Genomic DNA, 21,052 nt, shown 5'->3' with positions numbered 1-21,052 from the left:
GAGCAGCCGCCCTGTGCCCAGACAGGATTATGTTCTAATGCTCGTGTCTCTGCTTCTCAGACACTTCGGGTTCCGACAGAGAAACGCTGTCGATTCACCAAAAACTGCAAAACATGCACATTTTCTGAGGCGTGCAGACCCACTGACACTTCACAGTAAAACCAAACCGCACACAACTGTTGTTTTGCAGCCAGTCGGCTACTGTCAATGTGGCCTGTCGTTGAGAAACAGGAAAAATGCTCGTGTGTACTCTGTGAGTTTGTGTGTACTTCTGTGTTGGCCTGCAATGAGATATCAAAGTTGACCTTTACCTCAAATGTGAACTCATTAGATTGAACATAATCAGAGTTGATAACATAGATTAGATGTTGATTGGATTTTAATGAAGGAAATGTAATATCTTTGTTTGCCTGTAATTTTCTTTTTAACCTTTGAGCAAAATTCATTTGCGAACCTGACGTCTCTGTAAAAACAGGAAATCACTGAAATCAGAATCTGAAGTAGAAAGTGTCTGTTTTAAGATGTGAACTTTTAGATTCACATAGATGTGAACTGTGGCTCATCTGTGTTCACATGACTGACTCTTATTTAAAGAAGTAAATCACGTCCTTGTGGCTCTTTGCCGATGCGCAGCCTGAAGCCAGTTTGAACTGAATTGGTTCTCGTGGCTGTTCCACGCAGGCCGACTAATTATTGACATTTAGTCTCTGTGAGCTCTCGAGTCCGTCGCCTCTGCCACTTGAAGGAAACACTTTCACTGCTCAGCATATGGACTCGTAGACGTAACAACTGGAGGTGCTAATTTATTTTACCAATTCAAGGAGGTTAATATTCAGGGACAGCTGGTTAACGTAGCTTAGCTTAACTTAGCATGAAGCCTGAAAACAGTGGCCAGCAGATGATAAAATGTTTTATTATAATTTTGACTTTACTGTCACTGTGTGTTGATGTTGTGTGAAGGTTTTCTCTTGATGAATAATGGCGTCACTGCCTCTCACCAGGCCTGTCCCCCCTGTGCTCAGACTCGTCGTCGGGCTCGGAGGAGGAGGCGGGGCCGGGCGACGACATGTCGGGCATGGAGCACTGGATGAGCCGCCCATCCCAGTTGGGCCCCGCCCACCTGGGCTCCACCTCCTCCTCGTCCTCGTCCACGCAGAGCGGCGGCAGCGGCAACGCCGGGCGACTGGCCGACTCGCTGGCGCACACGCACATCTCGCACCTGACGCACTCACACCTGGGGCACACGCACCTGGGCCAGTCCCTCCACCAGCAGAGCCTCCTGTCCCAGTCACACCACGGTAAGATCCACTGGTTCTGGTTCCATTACAGACCTGCAGCTTCATTCATCAAATGGTCACATGATGAGATCATATGTGTGGGTCAAGAGGAGGGTAATAACAACTGTTGATATCATTTATTACCAATTGATGTAGAAAGTTAGATTAATATATTTAATACATTATAGATCTAATAAAGGGAATAAACACAACTTCCCTTCTTTGATTTTGTTATTGTACCTTTTCTACTGTCTCTGTCTCTTGTTATCTGGTGTCTTCACATTTGTATTTATTCTATCCTGCACATAACAGTTATTATTTCCAGTCTAGCTTCTAATTAGATGTCATTTTTATGCTACAATCAATTTGTATTCATTAGTAATTTGTCCTTATTTTAACTGCCATTGACTTTATCAGTTTTATTGACACCACCACCCTTCTCTTTTATTGATACTTCCCTATTTGTTCTGTCGATGTTATTTCCTCACACTTTCTAACAGTCTTCATTCTGTCCCCTCGTCTCCGACACACCTGTCCCTGTGAATCCAGGTATCGGCCACTTGTCCCTGAAGAGGAAGGGAGCTCTGAGCATCGCAGAGAACGGAGGATCTCTGCGTCGATCCTGTGAGTTTGGCTCCGACATGCTGTGGCCGCCGCCGCTGGAGTCAGACGGTACGTCAACATCCCATAATACCCGACCTGTCACAGAGGCTCTGCCGGCTGTGGAAGTGTCTTAATCAGGGAGGAGATTCAGCCAAATACCTGTTGGATTAAGTGATGAATATTCCAGAGTTTAACAGATGTCTTTTAGGACATTTACGGTATCGATCGTGGGCCAAAGTCAAACAGGAGAAGGAGGTGAAAGCTTCAGTAGCTCTGGTTTATCAGAGGAACGTGAGATGGAGCAGAAAGCAAATGAGCAGCTGACCTCAGATCGTGGTTTCGATCCTGCGTCTATGAAAAACGTTTTTAAATGTGCAGCTTCTTAATGATTTCTAAAAGTTACTGTAGAGCTTCTTGTTTAATCCTTCAGATTTGTGTTGAATGTGATCTGATTGGGTTTCATTTACATTTTGCATCAGAGTATTTAAAAGAAAGAATGTGTTCAAATAGTCATTTAATTGAATATGTCGGAGATTTGACCCAAATTAACTAAAAAGTCCAATTGAGCTTCAGAACCTGACTAATTGAGCAGAGAGCGAGTTCCTTGACAAACATCACAGTGATGACTCTGAACAGTGAGTCACCCCGGGCTGCTTGTTCCTCTGTCTCCCTCCAGAGAACCACTCGGCCCCCCCGGACGTGACGGGCTACTCGTCGGACTCGTCTCACTCCCACACCGAGCGGCACCACATGTCCAACATGGGAACCATCGCCAGGAACACGCAGAAGTACGGCAACGCAGAGCGCATGGAGACAGGCGACGGTGAGAGTCATCGCTGAGCCCGCCCCCCCCCCCCCTGACTGGAGCCTCTGACTAAAGACACTGAACACACCTTGATAAAAATAGAACCAGGAGGTGAACTCTAATTGGACCAACACCTTAGAGAACTGACCAATTACAACCAGGCTGTCCCTGTCCCTCCCCTAGATGAGGAGATTAACGTTTTGTTTTACCCCTTTACAGATTAAACACTGTTCGTTCTTTAATTTGATTATTTTTTTTTTATTCTGTAAGTTGTTGCCCCTCTTCTCTCTCCACTGTCTGAGTGTGTCTTCGTGCTGTGTGCAGGTGTCCCGGTCAGCAGTCGTGTGTCGGCGAAGATCCAGCAGCTGGTGAACACGCTGAAGCAGCCGCGCAGGCCTCCGCTCAGAGAGTTCTTCGTGGACGACTTCGATGAACTTCTAGAGGGTTAGAATCTGTCTTTGTGTCGGCCTGACTCATGAATCTGAGTGTGCAGTGTCACTCTCTCAATCCTCACACGTGTGGATATTTCCTTGTGATTGAAGTCAGAAGTTGCAGGTGGAGGCTGAATTAAGCAAATCTGCAGCTGTGAGGAAGGTGGAGAGATTCCTTGCAGAGCAGTGGAGCAGCAGATGTAGAGCAGAACGAGCGCTGGCGGTTAAAAAACCCTCTAATCTGAAAGTATGTGTTGGGTGGGTGCATCAGAGAGTGAAGCATGATGGGTAGGAGCTGCCGAGGCACAATACCTGAACTCACAGGTGTTTTCAAGCTGTGATTCTTAGAAACAGTGACAGAGTAAAGAATCACTGCCCTCCAGGGTCGTGTGGAGTCCATGTTCGGGACCAGATGATCTTCAGCGCAGAACACAAAGTTATATGAAGTTTGTGTCGTAGGAACCTCGAGCCCAGAGTTCATCTTCTGGAAAAAGTGTTATTTCTCCAGGTTTCTAGCAGAGTTTGGATTCATTTTGAGCGAGTGGTGAATATCTTCTGTGTGGTCATGTGGGATAATGTGGAGCTCAGAGGTTGATATAGTGCCTGAGACCTCCAGTTCTCTCTGGATCCATTTTTTATGACAACGGCTCAAGGTTGAATCCGACTGAATCCCCCCCCCCCCGTGCTGCCTCCCTCTGAGGCTTACTGCCGAATAAACTCAATATTAAAGTAGAATTCATCCGTCCAGAACCTTCACATTCCCACAATACATCTGTATTAATATCATCTCATTCATTAGCAGTGTGTCGGGTTGTGATCACAGCTTCCTCACCGCTGTCCTCACTGGAGCTAGATGTTTCCATGTGACACGTTCTCTGTCTCCTCATCTCCAGTCCAGCAGCCGGACCCCAACCAGCCGCGGCCGGAGGGGGCGGAGATGATGCTGGTGCGGGGGGAGGCGCTGGGGGTGGTCACTAACTGGCCCCCCTCCCTGGAGGCTGCGCTCCAACGCTGGGGAACCATTTCTCCGAAGGCCCCCTGCCTCACCAGCCTGGACACGGCAGGGAAGCCCCTCTACGTGCTAACATATGGTAACCAGCCACTCTAGCACTCGACATTTACGTCTGTACACACTGGAAGAATCACATGACACGTTCCTTCTAAACAGACGTGCACCTCTGTGGACTCATATAAGTGAAGTAGAATAAGATAATAAAGTTAAATCAGGAAATATAAATGATCTGACTCCACATTTCAACTTCAAAACCAGATTATAAACCCGACAACAGTTTATTTTCAGTATTTATCAGTGAGCACTGACTGTGTTTTGTATATTTTAGGATTAATCAGATCTCTCAAAGGAAGATTAAAATCAGACAGTTCCAGTAATTTATGACCCATCTTTTCTTTATCAAGGACCTTCAGTTGAAACCATGAATTGGATTTCTGACTTCATGCCTGTGGCCGACACCCTCAGTGTGTGGGAGCTTTGTTAAATCGATTACTGTATTAGACAACTCTTACTTTTGAATATAATCCACAGTCAACTGAAAAGAATAATCTTTAGTGACCTCTCCCGCCGGTTGAAAATTCTTAAATGGCGTCACTGCAGACATTTCTTTCTTCTTTTATCGACTGTGTGTCCTCGAAATAGACAAAGAACACACACGTGCACTCACACACACACACTCATATCCTGTGTCCTGCCCCCTGCAGGGAAGCTGTGGTCTCGCAGCATCAAGCTAGCCTACAACATCCTCCACAAACTGGGCAGCAAGCAGGAGCCCATGGTGCGACCGGGGGATCGGGTGAGTCACACTCCTCCGCACCGCCACCGCTCACAGATTGTGGTTCCACGTATTTGTGCTCATGTCAGTGCGGCGTTGTTGTTGCTGTTGTTGTTGTTGTGTTTGGCAAAGTTGTAACGAATCAGCAATTCATGCGCTCTACATTTTTAATTCAGCGGCTGTAACCTCACCCGCCAAAAACGAAGAAGAAGAAGAACTGAGTGTTTCAGACTAACTTTAAATCTCAGGCGTCATTCAGTGAACTGATATTTTATTTATAACTGTTGTGAAGGAATTTGTTGCTTGTTGCTCAGAAACTGAGATTTGTTGTTCGTGATTTATTTTTCTGCCTTGATCCGTTCTGATGTTCCCCAGCATCTCAGAATCCACATGCTGTCCTCTCTCCCTCCTCCAGGTGGCGCTGGTGTTCCCCAACAACGACCCAGTAGCCTTCATGGTGGCCTTCTACGGATGTCTGCTGGCCGAGGTGGTGCCCGTCCCCATCGAGGTGCCCCTGAGTCGCAAGGTACTTCACCCATTGGTCCCATTCACAAGCACCACCCGGTCGTCCGGCTGTGCTGCACAGTAAATCAAGTGCTCTTCATGATCATGTGTCATCGCTGCAGCTCAGCTCAGTTTGACACTGACACCCTGGTCCTCAGGATTAGGTCAGGAAATGTGTACGGTTGATTCTCTCTGCTCCAAACTCCTGCTGTGCTTCCTTCGGCCTCTTTTCTCTGTGATGACTGAGTGTTGGATCTTCAGTCTCAGCTGTTTGGCAGCAAGAAGCTTTTCTGATGAGTTAATCGTGTCTGAAGCAGAAGAACTCGTCTGAAACTCAGGATGTTTGATACGGAGCCGTCCTGGTTCTCTGCCATCACAGGAGAAACCGTCTGGGAATAAACACGTCTGATGGATGGAAATCAGAAATTTGACCAAATGCTTTTCTGAAAGTTGCGTTTTTTGAATTTTCCGGTTCCTATTCAGACGCCAGAGTTATTTCTTTATTTGAGCTCAGTTGGCCGTTTGCAGTGTTATGACCAGTGCAGTGTTGACAAGGTTACACAGTGATTACCGGCTGCAGCAGAAAAAATACCTTTTGCTGCACGTTGGTCTTAAATCCCCCCCCCCCCCCCCCCCCCACACACACACATCATCCTGCATTCATGCTGCAGGATTTTCCATAACATTTCTTCTTCTGCTGGAGAAGCAACGCAGCAGCGGTGCAGCAAACGTCACACGTGCTTATGTGGACGTGGAGTTTGACGTCTGTTTCCTCCTCTTAACATATATGTATTTATATTTTTGTTTTTTCAGAGCTCAATAACCTATCATGTAAACATCACAGAGCCACAGTTAATTAATAAAGAAACACACTTTCAGTTAAACATAGAAGCACAATTTACTGAAGTTCTTCCTCTCTTTGAAAAGATTGAATAAACTTAAAGAAAAGTGGTTTCTCTGTTCTTTGATAGTGAAATTACTAAAATCAGAAGAGCTAGTCCTTCCACCAGTTATGATGTGACAGTATTTACGACAGCTAACAGCCACAAACTGAGGAAACTGATTTCATAAAGGAAAAATGTGTATAAATGTGATTTAAGGCTGAAATTAATTTTCCTGTCACGCGGCCGCCTGCAGGTTTCACCGCTGTGTGACGCAGACATGTCCATTTATTAAATTAACATTATCTGTATGTTATTGAAAGAGTTAACTTTTGTTTTCTGGATTTACTTGCACGTTTTCTTACCAGCGTGGTGGGGTGTGGGCGTGTCCCTTGTCTGTATCGTCCAATAGGATGCCGGCAGCCAGCAGATTGGATTCCTGTTGGGAAGCTGTGGCGTCACCGTGGCGCTGACCAGTGACGCCTGCCACAAGGGTCTGCCCAAGAGTGCAACAGGAGAGATCCCCCAGTTCAAAGGTCAGAGGTCATCAGTCATGGCCGCCTTGTGAAGGCTTCTCCTTGTTGTTGCTCTTTCTTTTGTCTCATTAGTTGTGATGAAATAGGAAACAACAGAGTATTTGAATATTCATGTTCTATATTATCATATTCTCTCTCTCTGCAGGTTGGCCCAAGCTGCTGTGGTTTGTAACGGAGTCGAAGCATCTGTCCAAACCTCCCAGAGACTGGTTCCCTCACATCAAGGATGCAAACAACGACACTGCTTACATAGAGGTCAGCCAACACACACACACACACACACACTCACACACACAGACACACACACACACACAGTGAATCAGTGTCCTCTTCACTGCAACAGAAGCTGAGTCGTCAGTTTGTCTTAAATTCGAGCTGACATTGTTTCCGGCCACCTCACATATCACCGGGCTCTAATAATAGAAATACAAATAATAAAACTTTATTATTATAGAAAGGCTACTTAGTGTTTTACAAAATTCAAGGAATAAAACACAAAGGAAGAAAAAACACTTGAAAACAATCAACATCCGTTAAAAACAGTTAAAAATCTGTAATTTTCAGACTTTTTTGTGAACACACATATTAATAAATCGTATATCTTATCATTTCTGTCTGCACTCCTTCCTCTCCCCTCACTTCATGGATCCGTCTGTTGTTCTCCTCCCAGTATAAAACCTGTAAGGACGGCAGCGTGCTGGGAGTCACGGTGACGAGGATCGCTCTGCTCACACACTGCCAGGCGCTCACGCAATCCTGCAGCTACACTGAGGGTATGGACACACACACACACACACACACACACACACAGACACACACACAGCTCCTGATCATCTAACCTGTTCTCTTGATTTCTGTCTGTAGCTGAAACCATAGTGAATGTTCTGGACTTTAAGAAGGACGTGGGCCTGTGGCACGGCATCCTCACGGTAAGACTCTCCCTCTGCAGGTCAGAGGTCACGACCCTCGTCTCCTTCTGTATTTGTCTCCCTCTCGTCTGAAGGTGGCGCTAGACACACTCCTGTTACTTCAAATGAAAGATTAGATGTGCAACCCTGTATTTTAATGTTCTAACAACAAGTTGTGGAGCTTTTCATGACAAGAGGAGTTTTAGCAGGTGTAGCAAGCTGCTGGTATGGTGTCTCATTTTGTGCGTCTGTCTGTGTGTGTATGTGTTGTGCAGAGTGTCATGAACATGATGCACGTGATCAGCGTGCCCTACTCGCTGATGAAGGTCAATCCTCTGTCGTGGATCCAGAAGGTCTGCCAGTACAAAGGTCAGTCACACTGCACCTGCCACTCGGCTCAGTCAATTCACTCCATTCAGCTGTCTGTCAAATAGAGTCAATGCTAATTTGATGTGTGTGTTTGTGGTCCCCCCCCCCCCCCCCCCCCCCCCCTGCAGCCAAGGTGGCCTGTGTGAAGTCCAGAGACATGCACTGGGCTCTAGTGGCCCACAAAGACCAGAAGGACATCAACCTGAGCTCGCTGCGCATGCTGCTGGTGGCCGACGGATCGAATCCCTGTAAGCTCCCAGTCCACAGAGCCGCCCACTACCAGTGGACTGACTAGAGGTGTATCCTCTGGGGAAGTCGAGAATCTGGGTCATTTTACAGGAATAGAGTCGCTTGTGTCCAACTGAACACATTTGGTACAATAAATGTTTTTTAACCCAACTAGAGGTGGAACAACTGATATGTAACGTTAGAAACCAGGAACTTAAATAGCTCAATTATTCAGAAGTATGTTTTTGCATATTTATAAGATTTACATATGACATAATATTTACTTTATGGTTACTGGACAGTCTCAGTTCATTTCAGTATCAGCTTGCAGACCTGGAAATGTAGTTTTTCTTCTGCTGTGTAATCTATTTCATTTTGTTAGAGTTAGACAGGAAATAGCTCCCTGTGAAGGATTAGCTGGATCTTAACTGTAAATTCAAAAGAACTGAGTTCAAGTAGTTAAAAGATTTTCCTCCTCCAAGTTGTTTTTAAGGTTTCGACCCCGAGTGGAAACACTTGTGACAGTTTGTGTGTCTGCTTGTGTGCGTCAGGGTCCATCTCCTCCTGCGACGCCTTCCTCAACGTGTTTCAGACCAAAGGGCTGAGAGCCGACGTCATCTGTCCCTGCGCCAGCTCGCCAGAGGCCCTCACAGTGGCCATCAGGAGGTACACACACACTCACACACACACTAACACACACACAGTCATTTCTACTTTACATACACTGATTATGCAAACAAGCACAGAATCACAAATATGCAAATGTTCACACAAACATCCACAGAGAAGAATGAGTAAACACTTGATCACTCAGAGTTCTTAATCAATACAACACGACTGATCAATAACAAGCAAATAAATCAAAGTATTTCACCTTTAAACTACTGATTGAAAATATAAATATATATATGTATGTAATATTGATGGAGAAGTGAGTTTTTTTTAATACAAAGTTAAAAAGTCTCTGGTAGAGAGTTTGGTGTTTTATGTGGAACAAATCTCATTGGTTGATGAAATGTGTTTAAATATGTGTTTACTGTATTAAATCACTTTATTATACCATACATTACCATAAAGTACCTGTTAACCTACTTAGGAAACTTTAGAATCCAATCAAACTACAAAGTACCATCACCATTTGTCTCACGGGGCCGAACAAGGTGACGCCTCCTCTGTCTTGAGGGTTGTTGTCTCTTTAAATGTAAACTGAAGATGTGTGTGTTGTGTCCAGGCCGGTGGAGGACAGCAGCCAGCCCCCGGGACGAGGCGTCCTGTCCATGCAGGGTCTGACCTACGGGGTCGTCCGGGTGGACACAGAGGAACGTCTCTCTGTTCTCACCGTGCAGGACGTCGGCACCGTCACACCAGGAGGTCTGTGTGTGTCTGTGTGTGTCTGTGTGGGTCTGTCACAAAAAGAAAGTCTATTTGAGAGGCTGGGATCAGTGAAGTTTTATCATTTTTATATCAATTAACAAATGTTTTGCTCATAAATCTTCTCTCCACTTAAAAATTCAATCACAATAGTGTTTTAGTCCATTATAATAATTAATGCATTAACAATAACACTGGTAAAGCGTTACCAAAATATCAGAGACTCAAAGTGAGTAATGAAGAGCTCTCTGTTTAATTAATAACAAACACAAATTCTAGTTATATATATATATATAACTGTGCAGTGAGTTTCTCATGTAAATAGGATTCAGTCATGATGAAGTGACGGTCTGTGTTTAATAATCCATAAAGACGCAGTAATCCGGAGGAGAACATGTAAACCCTGCTGATCAGACGCAGACGCTGCCACAGCCAATCACAACGCTGCTGTCACAAATTAAGCTCTCTCTTGAAGTCACGCCACCCACTGTTCATCACGGGTACTGCACTGCAGAGGAGCCTGAGTTGAATTAATGAATCTGTCCGTTTAATCGAAGGCTGTCGGGAACAGACGAGTTGATTTTCCTCTGGCGTGAAGGAGGAGATTCAACATCTGGAAAATAAAGCCTGAGTCACTGGAAACTACACAGTGGAATTATTGTTTCCCAGTTACCTAATCAGAACCATCACTGAAAGTTTTTTGGCATTAATTCATATGTTCAGATGTGAACCTGCTGCAGAGGTTCAGTTAAACCCACTAACTGAAGTCACCTGGTGTCTGGTGGATGCAGATGTTTTGAATTGGATCAGAACAAACCTACTTTAAGAGGAAATTCTGAGACACTTGTTTTTTAAACAGGTTCATCTGGATGAATAACGTCACTGTCGGTGTTAATCCTGTGTTTTCCCTTCTTTCCTCGTCTCCCCTGGTTCTCCCAGGCCTGGTGTGCGTGGTGAGGCCGGAGGGCGTCCCTCTCCTCTGTCAGACGGACGAGATCGGAGAACTCTGCGTCTGCTCCATCGCCACCGGAACCTCCTACTACGGCCTGACTGGCATGACCAAGAACTGCTTCGAGGTGAAGGGGCCGACCCAGAACCCTGACTGAGATCTTCTCACTCACACTGATTGTTGATATGATTTATAGTAAACACCGTGTTTACACCGTGTTAACACCACAGCATGCACTGAACCCATTAAGGTGGAATGTGTTGCATCTCTGTGAAGTTCCCATGGAAGTGCAAATATATATAATCTTTATTCTCGTAACAAGAATCACCATCGATTTTCGTGCGCAGCAGCTTTTCATGCTTGTGTGTTTGTTATGACACACAAGAGGAATCCTGGAGATAAACATCTTCTCCACAGATTCTCACTTTCACAACCTGAGGATTATCTTCTGGATTAATTAAGCACTTGGGTGAAGAATGTTGTAAACAGTTCACATCTCAAGTCCCTAAAGCCCTGACCACATTTCTTTAATCTTATGTCTAAAACATGAATATTTGAGATCCCAGGTGAATTTCCTTTTATTCTGGTTTTAGTGATATTATCTCTCATCTTAACCATTTTAATTCTCTTTATTTTAATCTTCTGTTTGTAACAGTGTCTGCAGCATGAGCCCGACCATCATATCTGCTTTATTAAAACCTGCAGTGAGACATTATCGACATAAAAGTTAAAAATAAAACCATATCTGATCCTGGCTCTGTCTCGCAGCTCCAGAGTTCTGAACGCCTCTGTGTGTTTGCAGGTTTACCCGGTGAGCGCCGGGGGGGGGCTGGTCAGCGAGTACGCCTTCGTGCGGACCGGCCTGCTGGGCTTCATCGGCCCCGGCGGCCTCGTCTTCATCACCGGCAAGATGGACGGACTCATCATGGTGAGCGGGCGCCGGCACAACGCCGACGACATCGTGGCCACGGCGCTGGCGGTGGAGCCGATGAAATTTGTCTACAGAGGAAGGTGAGTGGGACAAAGACCCGAGAGAACTGGAGTCACACTGAGAATCAGATGAAGAGTCTTTCACATCCTTCACATCGAACCTGGCTCGCTTACCTTCAGGCTGAGAAATGAGCAGAGTCCTAAAAACCACTCTCCTCAAACGGTCCTTTGCTGCAGCTCCTCCTTTCAGCCTCTGTCTGAAACAATCTCAAATCTTTGATATTTGTTGGTTCAGATGAACAATGTGGTGCCTCCACAGACGGGTCAGTTGTTTAGCTCTGTGTGGCCATCATGATGTAATATTTCACTTTGCTCTGGAAGTTTATTGCTGTGTTGATTGAAGACAGGAAACTGAGCCTCCTCCCCCCCCCCCGGGACCCGGCCTGATGAAATGTTTCCAGAGTTTCACTTGAGGCTGAGTTTCATCACCGGCTTCACAGAATGACTCACCTGTTGCTGCTAAATAAAAACCTGCAGCTCCAACAGGAAGGGATTCTCAGTCCTGATCTAATTTAGAGCCTCGGTGACATCAGGGAGCGATGACTGATCCACAGCTGATATTTATATCACTGGTTGGCAGCTTAGGATTTGACTCAGTATCGTGTTCAGCTGCTAACTTAAAAAAAATATGGATTAATTTTCTCTTTATGTTGACGGACGATTGCCTTATCTGTGAAAACAACTGTTTTGCTAATTGATCATGTGACTGCTCGTTACCTCAAGTTGAGGAACGACCACCGAGAGAAAAGTTGAGATCAGCTCTGTTGACCGGTGCTTCTGTGCTTCGTCCCTCTCTCGTCCCTGCTTCGTCTTCGTCCCTCTCTCGTCCCTGCCTCGTCTTCGTCCCTGCCTCGTCTTCGTCCCTGCTTCGTCCCTGCAGGATAGCCGTGTTCTCTGTGACGGTTCTGAGGGACGAGAGGATCGTGGTCGTGGCCGAGCAGAGACCCGACTCCACAGAGGAGGACAGCTTCCAGTGGATGAGCCGCGTCCTGCAGGTAGGTCGTCTCTCACAAGCCGTGAAGAAGAGTACGGTGATGATGATGATGATGATGATCAGATGATAATCCCACTGTCCTCCATCCCTCTCAGGCCATAGACAGTATCCACGGCGTGGGCGTGTTCTGCCTCTCTCTGGTCCCGGCCAACACGCTGCCCAAGACTCCTCTGGGGGGGATCCACCTGTCGGAGATCAAGCAGCTGTACCTGGAGGGGGGGCTGCACCCCTGCAACGTGCTCATGTGCCCCCACACCTGCGTCACCAACCTGCCCAAGCCCCGGCAGAAACAACCAGGTGAGAGACGCCGCTGTCTGAATACCCAGAGTTCCTTGCTTTTCTGGAGGGAAGGTGTTGTGTTTGCTTAGTTGCTCAGTACTGTGTGTGTGTGTTTGACTTGTGTGTCTGTGTGTGTGAGCTGCAGAGATCGGACCTGCCTCTGTGATGGTGGGGAATCTGGTGTCAGGGAAGAGGATCGCTCAGGCCAGTGGAAGAGATCTGGGACAAACTGACGACAACGATCAGGTGGGACACACACACACTCACACACACAGACACACACACATAAACAATCACAGTTCGATCTGATGACGTTGTGTGTTTTCTAGTTCCTGTTCCTGTCGGAGGTTTTGCAGTGGCGAGCTCAGACCACACCGGACCACGTCCTCTACACCCTGCTCAGCTCCCGGGTAACAGCTCTCACCCTGTTTCCTGTTTAACAAGCACTAATGTGACTGAGCCACAGCGCCCCCTGCAGCCACATGTGGTCATCACCTCTGTTTGGCTCCGTGTCGGATGACGTGGTTTTTATAACGAGAAAAATCATCAATGTGTCGAGTGGAGCTCTGAAAAGCAGATTGTAAAAGAAAAATGTTTAATTTTCCTTTTATATTATTATATATTATATATAATTTTATCCATTACTTTGTACAGGATTGAGCTTTTACACTTACAAGTGTAGCCTTGAGTTTATCAGTGATCTTTACACTCTTCTCTCCACCTGCCTCGTCTCCCCTCCAGGGGGCGGTGTCCAGCTCTCTCACCTGTCTGCAGCTGCACAAGAGAGCAGAGCGAGTGGCCGCTCTGCTGATGGAGAGAGGGGGTCTTCAGGAAGGAGACCACGTCGCTCTGGTCTACCCTCCAGGTGAGAGACTCGCTCGTACCCACAGGACGATGACAGGAGTGTTACAGAGCGCTCACACCTCTGTCCCTCTGTCCCTCTGTCCCTCTGTCCCTCTGTCCCTCTGTCCCTCTGTGTCTCCTGCAGGCATCGACCTGATCGCGGCGTTCTACGGCAGCCTGTACGCCGGCTGCGTCCCCATCACAGTGAGACCCCCCCCACCCTCAGAACATCTCCACCACCCTGCCCACCGTCAAGATGATCGTCGAGGTCAGGATGTCCCTCCTCTCAATGGATATCTGATCAGTACCTTTTTAGAGAGTATTTGTTGTAGCTACACTGAAGTACAGCTGACCTCTGACCTTTGACCCCCCCCCCCCCCCCCCTCCCCTCTGGACCTCCTCTCTCCAGGTTAGTCACTCAGCCTGTGTGATGACCACGGCGGTCATCTGTAAGCTGCTGCGCTCCAAAGAGGCCATGGCCACTGTGGACATCAGGAACTGGCCTCCTGTTCTGGACACGGGTACTGTGGCCCCTCTCACACACAGACTCACACTCACACACACAAACACACACACAAATGAAAACCATTACTTCCATACTTGTAGGGACCTTAATGCTTCGTCCACACTGCTCTGTTTGAGTTTTGAAACACATCAGAAACATCTGTTTCATCTGAACTCGTCATTTTTCAGATCTCCATAATAATAAAACCTTAACTTTTACTTCTCCCTTTAGAATCACGGGAAAAACATCCATCAGTGTATTATGTTTACATTCAATTAAAAATGGAAAATTATACATAACATTTACCACAACAGGACATATTTTAATTTCTCTCCATGACTGTTACAGCTGTAGTTGTATTGTGGGTTCAACTGGAGATTAGTGTCTCTGAAATTAATGTAAGTGAACAGATTGTGTAATAAAACTAACTGTGTGCTTGTGTGTGTTTGTGCTGCAGATGACCTGCCAAAGAAGAAGCCTCCAGCTCTCCATAAGCCCACCAACCCTGAAGGCCTGGCCTATCTGGACTTCAGCGTGTCCACGACCGGCATGTTGGCCGGAGTTCAGGTCAGATCAGCGTTGATCCTCTCGTCCAGTCGCATGAACCTGCTCCTCAGTTCATTTACTCCTCATGGTTTAATTCCACCGGGGGGGGGCGAGGAACAACACACAGTGTAGTGCACACGGGAAAGATGTTTACAGAGATGTGTTACTGTGGAGGCAGACACAAACATGTAGTGAGATACTCAGAGTTCAGAGACACATTAGGAATTAGAGGAAATGTTTAAAACTAACAGTTTGAATAACTTGTGTATTAACTGTCCAACCTTCCGTCCTGTTTGTGTTGTTGTGTGTCTCTGTCCTCACGCCGACCTTCCAGATGTCCCACAATGCCGTTGGAGCCTTCTGCCGGTCGGTGAAGCTGCAGTGTGAGTTGTACCCGTCCAGAGAAGTGGCCATTTGTCTGGATCCTTACTGCGGCCTCGGTTTTGTCGTTTGGTGTCTCTGCAGGTTGGTGCAACCTTTAAATGTGTCCCCCCCCCCCCCCCTCCACCACCATCTTAAGAGCTTATAAAGCTGTTGCTTCAAAATAAAAAGTCCCTCCATCACAAACAGACGTCCATATACTTTTGGCCACACGGTGTTAGTTCTTCACGACTTTGTCAGGTTTGAAATTCACCAGAGAAACTCAGCTTCATCTGTCGGGACACTTTTCACTACATGTTATACTGGAGCTGTGATTTATGCCAGAGAGTCGTCTGGTGTCCTTTAAGAACACGAACAGAGAATCTCCTCAGGAACATTCATCTGTGACACCTGGCGTCTTTAAATCTTCACTTCTGGCTCCGGAGCTCAACTCTGGTTTCTTCTCGGCTCATAAATTCTGAACTTGGCCTGAAAATCTTCTGCTGCTGAGTTAAAAGTCAAATCCGACTGCAAATCACCTTCAATATGAGAATCTCCAAACACCGACCGCTCACATAAAGAGTTTAAGAGCAAAGGACACACTACTGCTCCTGAAATGGAGGATATACTGAATCTTTATTGTTGTGTCTGTGTGGTCTGCAGTGTGTATTCAGGCCACCAGTCCATCCTGATCCCTCCGGTGGAGCTGGAGTCCAACCCGGCGCTGTGGCTGCTGGCCGTCAGCCAGCTGAGGGTCAGAGACACCTTCTGCTCCTACAGCGTCATGGAGCTCTGCACCAAGGGACTGGGTCTGCAGACCGAGGCGCTCAAGGTCAGTTTCTGATTCATCAACAAGAAGACATGTGTCAGGGAGATTTAATTTCAGGAGGTTAGAGATAAATCACCTGAAGTACACAAAGTGATGTCACTATGTTCAGTCAGTTCAGGACAAGTTACTGCTCCTCCATCCTCTGGAACCTGGTTCCTCCAGCACTTCACTCCTCCTCCACTTTAATAACCTGACTCCGTGAGCTCAGCCCGAGGACATGTCTGAGAGCCTCTGATTGGTCGAGGACACGTCTCAGAGCCTCTGATTGGTCGCTGACGCAGTCTCGCAGTTCATTATCTGTCTCTGTGTCTCCATGGAGACTGGAAGAAGGACTTTTTTATTAGTCACTCACATGTTTTCATTTCTCCACTTGTGAGTCACACGACACCTTCACTAGATCCGTCAGTTAAACTCCTACAGCCTTAACGTGATTCTTAACTTTGTCCAAAATCAGAGTGTCGGGCTCAGGTACAGAAAAGTGAAATGATGAGCTGTGTGTGTGTGTGTGTGTGTGTGTGTGTGTGTTTGTGTGTCCTCCAGGCCCGGGGTCTGGACCTGTCCCGGGTTCGGGCCTGTGTGGTGGTGGCGGAGGAGCGACCCAGGATGTCGCTCACACACTCCTTCTCCAAGCTGTTCAAAGACCTCGGCCTCCACCCGCGCTCCGTCAGCACGGCCTTCGGCTGCAGAGTCAACCTGGCCATCTGCCTGCAGGTGAGATCCAGCACGGCTCCGAGCTGCAACTGGAAACTATCTCAGTTTTCAAGTTATTGTTTTCTTAGTCTAGTCTTTAAAATAATGAACAATGTGCGAGGTGACGTCTTCGAATGTCAAAATCTGTTCACGATGATTTAAAACAGAAAAAACACTTCTCACATTAAAGAAGCTGCACATTTTATTGATAGAATTTTTTAGCTCATAGCTTTTATTTTATTATTTGGCGAAAATAATTAAGATCCTTGTATTTAGATTTGATCAACTTTCTCTTTTTTTTATTAGTTTTGTTTCATTTGACAGAAATAATAAAAAAAATACCACTGAAGTCGTCTCTGAACGACCTCGTGCAGCTGATGTTGATCAAGTTCTCAGGCTCTTGGTCACATGCTCACAGTGTCTGTGTTGTGATTGGCTGCAGGGCACTTCAGGGCCGGACCCCACCACCGTGTACGTGGACATGAGAGCGCTGCGTCACGACAGGTTTGAAGATCCGCTCGTCACACATCTCTGACTCTGATATTATATATCTCTAATAATATAATATTTAATCTCTGCACGTGTTTGTCCTTCAGGGTTCGGTTGGTGGAGCGAGGTTCTCCTCACAGCCTGCCGCTGATGGAGTCCGGCAAGGTGAGTGTGAGCCTTCCTTCCTCCCCCCCTTCCTTCCTTCCTTCCTTCCTTCCTTCCTTCCTTCCTTCCTTCCTTCCTGTTCACAGAGAGACAGGACCCAGGGCTATTCTCTTTGAGTGCGTGGTAAAAGTGAGACACACACACACACACACACACACACACACACACACACACACACGACTGAAATAACCTCACATCGATGGATCATATGGACGAGGACACTGAGTAGAAACAGGAAAGTGTCGGATCTTTTCCTGGAGCCTGAGGAGACGTTCTTCATCTTCGTCCCGCCCCCCCCCCCCCACACACACACACACACACACGCTGCTGACACACAAAGAGAGAGAGAGAGAGAGAGAAAGAAAACTCTTCCATCTTTTTTTTATTCTTCTGGAACAGAACATGTGTCACCAAACAGAAAGTGGGCGTGAATGTGCTGAGCTGAGGTCGAAGAGGAAGAGGAGGATGAAGATGTGATCTATTCATAGAGTTGTATTCACGAAGCTGTAGCTCTGACCACTGATTCTTTTATTTTAGATCCTTCCTGGAGTTCGGATCATCATCGCCAACCCGGAGACGAAGGGACCTCTGGGAGACTCGCACCTGGGAGAGGTCCGCCCACTTCTCCTCCTTCAATCTTCATCTTGTCTCTTGTTCTTTCTGTCTCCAGTTTGATCTTTTCTCTCTGTCGTTTATTCATTTGTCTTGATTTCTCAGATCTGGGTGCACAGCGCTCACAACGGCAGCGGCTACTACAGCGGTTACGGCGAGGAGGTTCTCCAGTCGGACCACTTCAGCTCCAGACTCAGTTTTGGTGACACCCAGACGACCTGGGCCAGGACGGGTTATCTGGGGTTCCTCCGCCGCACCGAGCTCACTGACGCTAACGGAGGTGAGGTGGACGTCTGTCTCTCACGTTGACCCGTCGTCTCTTTGTCTCAGGAAACTCAAACTCTGGTTGTGTGTGTGAACAGAGAGACACGACGCTCTGTTCGTGGTGGGAGCTCTGGAGGAGGCCATGGAGCTGCGAGGGATGAGGTACCATCCCATCGACATCGAGACCTCGGTCATACGTGCACACAAGAGCATCATGGAGTGGTACGTGTCCCCGGGTCTCCAGGATCCAGTCAGAGATCAGCTGCTGAAGAAAGTCAAACATCAGATGAAAGTGACAAAGTGAAATGTGATTGTTTCCCCAGTGCCGTGTTCCCCTGGACCAACCTGCTGGTGGTGGTGGTGGAGCTGGAGGGCTCCGAGCAGGAGGCCCTGGACCTGGTTCCGATGGTGACCAAGGCGGTGCTGGAGGAGCACTACCTGATTGTGGGCGTGGTCGTGGTCACGGACATCGGCGTCATCCCCATCAACTCCCGCGGAGAGAAGCAGCGCATGCACCTCCGCGACGGCTTCTTACAAGACCAGCTCGACCCCATCTACGTGGCCTACAACATGTAGCCTGAGTGTGTGTGTCTGTGTGTGTGTGTGTGTGTGTGAGAGAGCGAGCATGCGTTTGTATGCCGTGCATATCGCCGTTGTTGTTCATTCATTTCCCAAAATCAAGATGTACTGTATTTTTGAACCTGCATATGGTGAAGTCTTAAGTCGTCCGTTTTCTTTACAGTCGTGTTGTGCCGGTTGATTGACAGATGATTGATTGATTGACTGACTGATTGATTGATTGACTGATTGCTCAGTGGTGTCATGACCATTTGTACACCCCCGCTCATTCTCGTGACCGTCAGCAGGAGCCCGTCACTGCAGAAAGCCTTAGGGGAACACTGTGTGGAGAGGGACCGTGACATCACGTCTTACTGGTCCAGGAGAGAAATCCCAGTTCGGTGGTATTATTTCAATTAGACGAGGGGCAGCCAGATTATTGTAAAAAATATAAATATTGTACATAGACATAATAATCTATATGGAGAGGTACCTACATCACAAAGAGGTATAGTAGCCCCTATATGCAGCTCTCTCCACCTGCACCCTGTGTGTGTGTGTGTGTGTCTGCATCATGTGTGTGTGTGTATGAGTGTGTTCATCTCTTTGTGTTTTATTTTACCAGTTTCAATGTGAATTCAACGCAGATTTCAAACAGATTTTAAACCTTCGACGATCAAATGCGAAAAACATTTTATAGACTGGTTTTAAACGTTATAAATAAGATTTGAGTTTTCAGTGTCGCAGTGAAACGTGGAACCGGCTCTAAAACCATCGACTGCAACTTTTTCTAAATCTGGTTCAGAAACTGAGAGAAAGAAACTTTTAGTTTTTCTTGTAATCATCAGAGTTACTGTGAATTCAGTCCCTGAAACATCCAAAGCATCGCGTCAAGCAAAGTGCACTGTGTGTAAATACAAGAAGAAGACAGAGTATTATTAATATTTAGATCGGAGCGACGGGGACACGCCTCCGTTCCTCCAGGAGCCGAATCAGCACGTCGGGGGGGCGAGGCCTTCAGAGTCGCTCTCTGGATCCAGATGCACTTTAACGCAGCCGCGTCTGGAGGCCGCTCGGTGCAAAGGGACGAAGTTTACAGAGAGAGAAGTTCAGATTGTAGCAATAACGCCCACGAGGACGTTCCCCCCCCCCGCCGCCGAGGTCAGAGGTCACGTCTCCAAACGAGCTGCAGAGGACGAGTAATGTCAGAAAAGAGTTTATACTGAAGTTTCACTGTCGGAGCAGCAGCTCGATTCAAAGAGAAACTCAAAGAGACGAATCCCCAGAGAATCCGCTTCACCTCGAACAAACTTTTATTATATTTTGTATAACTATGCATCTTAATATTTATGTTTCGACTCATTAACAGATGATTTTAAAATTTAAATCTGCAGCAAAACAGCTCATCGGCACTAAAAGAGCAAAGAGTAATGAAGCCGCTGCTGATTGAGGGACATTACTGATTTAAATCTTTTATTAACTGAACAGCAGAAACACACAAAGCTCAGTTGTTGTTTCAGGTTTTATATTAAACTTAATTTCGTGTTGTGTAGTTTTGAGTGAAGAGGAACTTTTACTGTTTCCTGGTGATGAAGAGGAACAGAGAATGAATCCTGGCTCCCTGTCTCCAGTTTGCACAGAAGCAGCTCAGTGGCGCCCTCTGGGCCTCGGGGCGGCAGCTGCAGCCTCGTGTGGGATCCAACACCAAACTCCCCTCAGATGATTTAAGAGAATTAAAAACTATATGAAAGGTTTTAGAAGAAGAGTTTATCGGCTGTGAATTATATGATCGGCACTGACCTGTCGGTCGCTGCAGGTTCCTGAGAGACGACCGGTGCATCGTTTGTTTACGTCCTCGTCCTCCTGCTTTGTTTCTCTGGTCCATTCCGTCTCATCGTCTTTCGCCATCATTCGTCTTTTTTTATCAGAAGAAGAAGAAAAAAAAACTTTATGCATATCAGAAGTTGCTTATTGCGCTTGTTTGGCTGTTTTAGCAGTTTGGGTTTGTTGGTAGCAGCGTAGCGGCCATGTTTCAGTCCCTGTGTGTGTGTGTGTGTGTGTGTGTGTAGCAGAGGATGTGGGACAAGAGGGAACTCCCATCAGAGACCCGGAGGACTCGTCAGTGTGTTCAGGGTCAGATGGGAGAGAGACTGCATGGTGTGTGTCTGTGTTTGAGTGAGTGAGCGTGTGTTAGATGTGTGTGTGTGTATATTGTATGTAAATAGTGTTGATTTTGTACGGTACAAGTGTGTGTGACTTGTTTTGTACACATGATAAAA

General features: G+C 46.8%; 1 protein-coding gene across 1 annotated transcript in view; it reads left to right on the top strand.

Annotated features, from left to right (window-relative positions):
• Positions 1-18,791, top strand: part of LOC128425721 (disco-interacting protein 2 homolog C-like) — a 30,928-nt gene extending 12,137 nt beyond the window's left edge. The window contains 34 exon segments of the mRNA XM_053412476.1: positions 1,023-1,212; positions 2,555-2,703; positions 3,010-3,129; positions 4,010-4,207; positions 4,833-4,924; positions 5,319-5,429; positions 6,701-6,824; positions 6,970-7,079; positions 7,495-7,597; positions 7,689-7,753; positions 8,008-8,101; positions 8,230-8,349; positions 8,881-8,995; positions 9,561-9,700; positions 10,640-10,776; positions 11,452-11,660; positions 12,520-12,634; positions 12,729-12,930; positions 13,058-13,158; positions 13,242-13,322; positions 13,654-13,777; positions 13,901-13,965; positions 13,967-14,023; positions 14,165-14,276; positions 14,718-14,827; positions 15,141-15,271; positions 15,830-15,998; positions 16,536-16,706; positions 17,128-17,189; positions 17,282-17,339; positions 17,877-17,951; positions 18,057-18,231; positions 18,314-18,437; positions 18,539-18,791. Of these exon segments, the coding sequence (XP_053268451.1) occupies positions 1,023-1,212; positions 2,555-2,703; positions 3,010-3,129; positions 4,010-4,207; positions 4,833-4,924; positions 5,319-5,429; positions 6,701-6,824; positions 6,970-7,079; positions 7,495-7,597; positions 7,689-7,753; positions 8,008-8,101; positions 8,230-8,349; positions 8,881-8,995; positions 9,561-9,700; positions 10,640-10,776; positions 11,452-11,660; positions 12,520-12,634; positions 12,729-12,930; positions 13,058-13,158; positions 13,242-13,322; positions 13,654-13,777; positions 13,901-13,965; positions 13,967-14,023; positions 14,165-14,276; positions 14,718-14,827; positions 15,141-15,271; positions 15,830-15,998; positions 16,536-16,706; positions 17,128-17,189; positions 17,282-17,339; positions 17,877-17,951; positions 18,057-18,231; positions 18,314-18,437; positions 18,539-18,791 (4,262 nt within the window).
• Positions 18,792-21,052: the final 2,261 nt, after the last annotated feature.

Source organism: Pleuronectes platessa, chromosome 20 (genome assembly GCF_947347685.1).
Source record: "Pleuronectes platessa chromosome 20, fPlePla1.1, whole genome shotgun sequence".
NCBI classification, from domain to species: domain Eukaryota; kingdom Metazoa; phylum Chordata; class Actinopteri; order Pleuronectiformes; family Pleuronectidae; genus Pleuronectes; species Pleuronectes platessa.
The sequence above is the reverse complement of the archived record's forward strand: the minus strand, read 5'-3'. Positions and strand labels throughout refer to the sequence as shown.